Source organism: Panthera onca, chromosome B4 (assembly GCF_046562875.1).
Source record: "Panthera onca isolate mPanOnc1 chromosome B4, mPanOnc1 haplotype 2, whole genome shotgun sequence".
NCBI classification, from domain to species: Eukaryota; Metazoa; Chordata; class Mammalia; order Carnivora; family Felidae; genus Panthera; species Panthera onca.
Window position 1 is genome coordinate 81,259,486 of NC_138345.1, and position 3,185 is coordinate 81,262,670.

At 35.4% G+C, this 3,185-nt stretch overlaps 1 protein-coding gene across 1 annotated transcript; it reads left to right on the forward strand.

Annotated features, from left to right (window-relative positions):
- The first annotated feature begins 1,301 nt into the window (after positions 1-1,301).
- Positions 1,302-2,240, forward strand: LOC144616810 (olfactory receptor 6C1). The gene has a single exon (XM_078449179.2). The coding sequence runs from the start codon at positions 1,302-1,304 to the stop codon at positions 2,238-2,240; it is 939 nt and encodes a 312-aa protein (XP_078305305.2).
- Positions 2,241-3,185: the final 945 nt, after the last annotated feature.

The window sequence follows — 3,185 nt, forward strand, 5'->3', positions numbered from 1 at the left end:
TTTTCACAGGTACAATACATCCAGGTGATTCCACCTCATTTTTGTTGTTGTTATTGTTCCTATGTGATTCTCTCCGTGTTCATTGATTCATTACTATTTATTTTAGGTAAATCTTTTAAAAAAAGACACCATCTAATCCCAGAGGTTTTCAGCTCAGGGGTTAGAGAACATTTTCTCCACTGAGCAATCTTATTATGGCTTTTTTAAAATACTAAGCATGCTTCTAAACGCTTCATATATATTAACTCATTTAATACTCATGATGACTTTGTAAGATAGGCCTGTATACAGAGAAATAAACTGTATTTATACAAGTAACACAGAGAGACCACATGGCTTCATACCTAATAAGTGGCTTGGAATCAAACCTAGATATCGTCACTCTTCCTTACGGAAATAACTATGATAATATCATTTAAATTTTGTTTTAAAAAAAGAAATTAAAACTCACTATTTTGAAACCATATGCAAATAAAGAAATTAAACTATTTACCCCATCTTCTTGCAGAGCACTTATGTAACTCTTTAACTGAGGGAAATTCTTCAACAACAACAATAATAATAATGTTTTAAATAGAAGGAAAAATCATTTGTATAGGAACATGGGTCATAATAATTACACATAGGCTGAAAAATTATAAAATATTGCCAGGGATTCAGATGTGATCAAGCTCAGTTCTAAGCTCTTCCAGCTTAAATTATTTTCTGCCTCTTTCTTGCCTGTAACTCTAACACCTAAGGTTGCTGGTAGTGATGACTGTAACATATCTGACTTTGTGAGGTACTAGGAAGAATTGTAAAAGCTGAGCGTTAGCAAAAGTTGATCAATGCTGAAGGACAAAACACACTCTATATTAAAAAATACAGTATCTTTCCATTTTTTAGGATTCTCAGTGTAATTAAAGTTTAAGTTACAGAGAAAAAGAAACTGGTGTACAATTGGAACAAAAGCACAAAGTAGTTCTCACTGGAAAGAAACGTCACGGGCATGTCTCTGAAAGTTAAAAGGTAATATTTGGAGTCAGAAAAGCCTGGGGAAAAACCCTGCTCTAGCACTTCAAGTTTTGTGATATTGAATGTTTTCAAACCTGCCTAAACAAGCGTTTTCTCCTACAAAACAGAAGAAATTAACAGGTCATTGCTATTATCAATTCACTTAAAATTTCCCCTGCAGAGGAAATGACATACTATTTAAGCAAAATTCTGGCTTCACACTTGGACCTTTGTTAACCACTCTTCGAGTTTGTTCCTCGGGCTTTCTTCTGGAGGTTTGGAGAAAACAATAAATAAGCAACTGAGGAATGAGAAACCACACAGAAATAACAGAGTTTATCCTCCTGGGATTGTCAGATGACCCACAGCTTCAGGTGGTGATCTTTGTCTCTCTGCTCGTCACCTACATGCTCAGCATCACTGGCAACCTGACCATTATCACCCTTACCCTGCTGGATTCCCACCTCCAGACCCCCATGTATTTCTTCCTCAGAAACTTCTCCTTATTAGAGGTTTCATTCACAACTGTCAGCATACCCAAGTTCCTGGGCACCATGATGACTGGAGATAAAACCATTTCCTTTAATGACTGCATTGCTCAGCTATTTTTTTACATTCTCTTGGGAGTCACTGAATTTTACCTTCTGGCCGCCATGTCCTATGACCGTTACATTGCCATCTGCAAACCTCTGCATTACATGACCATCATGAATCACAGAGTCTGCATACTCCTTGTCTTCTCTTCGTGGCTAACGTCATTCTTAATCATATTCCCCGCACTCATGTTGCTCCTAAACCTTAATTACTGTAGGTCTAATATTATTGACCATTTTACCTGTGATTATTTTCCCCTGCTGCAACTTTCCTGTTCAGACACAAAATTCTTAGAGGCGCTGGGGTTTTCCTGTGCTGTGTTCACTTTAATGTTCACTTTGGCCTTGATATTTCTGTCTTACACACATATCATCAGAACAATTTTAAGAATTCCTTCTACTAGTCAGAGGAAAAAGGCCTTTTCCACATGTTCATCCCATATGATTGTCATCTCCATCTCCTATGGCAGCTGCATTTTCATGTACATTAATCCATCAGCAAAAGACACAGTGTCTCTGAGCAAGGGAGTTGCTGTGCTAAACACCTCAGTGGCCCCCATGCTGAACCCATTTATTTACAGCCTAAGGAATCAGCAAGTCAGGCGAGCCTTCATGGACAAGGCAAGGAAGATAGTATTTTTCTCAAGCAAATGAAATGCTGTGGTGTCATAAATTAGACACACACTTGCACAGCAATTTAAAATATACAAACATGAAATTCAAGGAACTTCTTCAAATCACAATGGCCTTCCTGTCATCCTCTGTTTTTAACAGCTTACAAGCACTATAATATATTTCCCATTCAATTGCAGTAATTTCATACGTCTTTCTAAAGGTTCCATTTTCTGAACACTTTGTTAGTTGCAACTTCTCGAGCAATAATTGTTTTATAAAATAAAGTTGTACTTTAAGTTTTGTTTAGGAAAACCATTATCACCAGGAATGGAGGGGACAGTGTGTAAATACTGTTATGATATTTTACTTACTCTATACAGAAAACACAATTTTATTATTTCATTGATATTTGACAGAATTTCCCTTAAACATCTTGCCACTTCTCTAGGGAAAAAATTATTTAACTGCCATGTGATTTATAGAACATGTGAATGCTTTCATTTAAAAACCAAGAAATACTGCTCACTTAATGGAGTATGTGCATGTAATTTACCTATTGGCTAAAAGAAGTGTAGATCTTTAACAATATAAATACATCTTCATATTTCCAAATCCTGTACTCAGTAGATATAGGTAGATATACAGGTAAATATATATATGCATATACATGTGTACACATATTGTGTGACAATAGTGAAGCAATATCTGTTTTAGATATGTAAGATAAGTCACTTTCTCTAATTCCATGGAGGGTAAGCTCCATTTTCTGACTATGCTGAAATACATATGTATAGCTTCTTCTCTAGTTTTGGACAAGTTTCCAACAGGACATGTATCTAAATTATTTAATGCCTAAACAAAATCATTTAGGTTTCATAGAAAATAAAAGCTTCATAAGAAGAAAATTTATCCATTTCATATAAAATAAAATATCACCTGATAATATTCTTCCACTCACTCTATGTAAGGCATTAAGTGCCTAAA

Coding starts and splice junctions, on each gene's coding strand:
- LOC144616810 (XM_078449179.2), top strand. CDS start 1,302: ATGAGAAACCACACAGAAATAACAGAGTTTATCCTCCTGGGATTGTCA.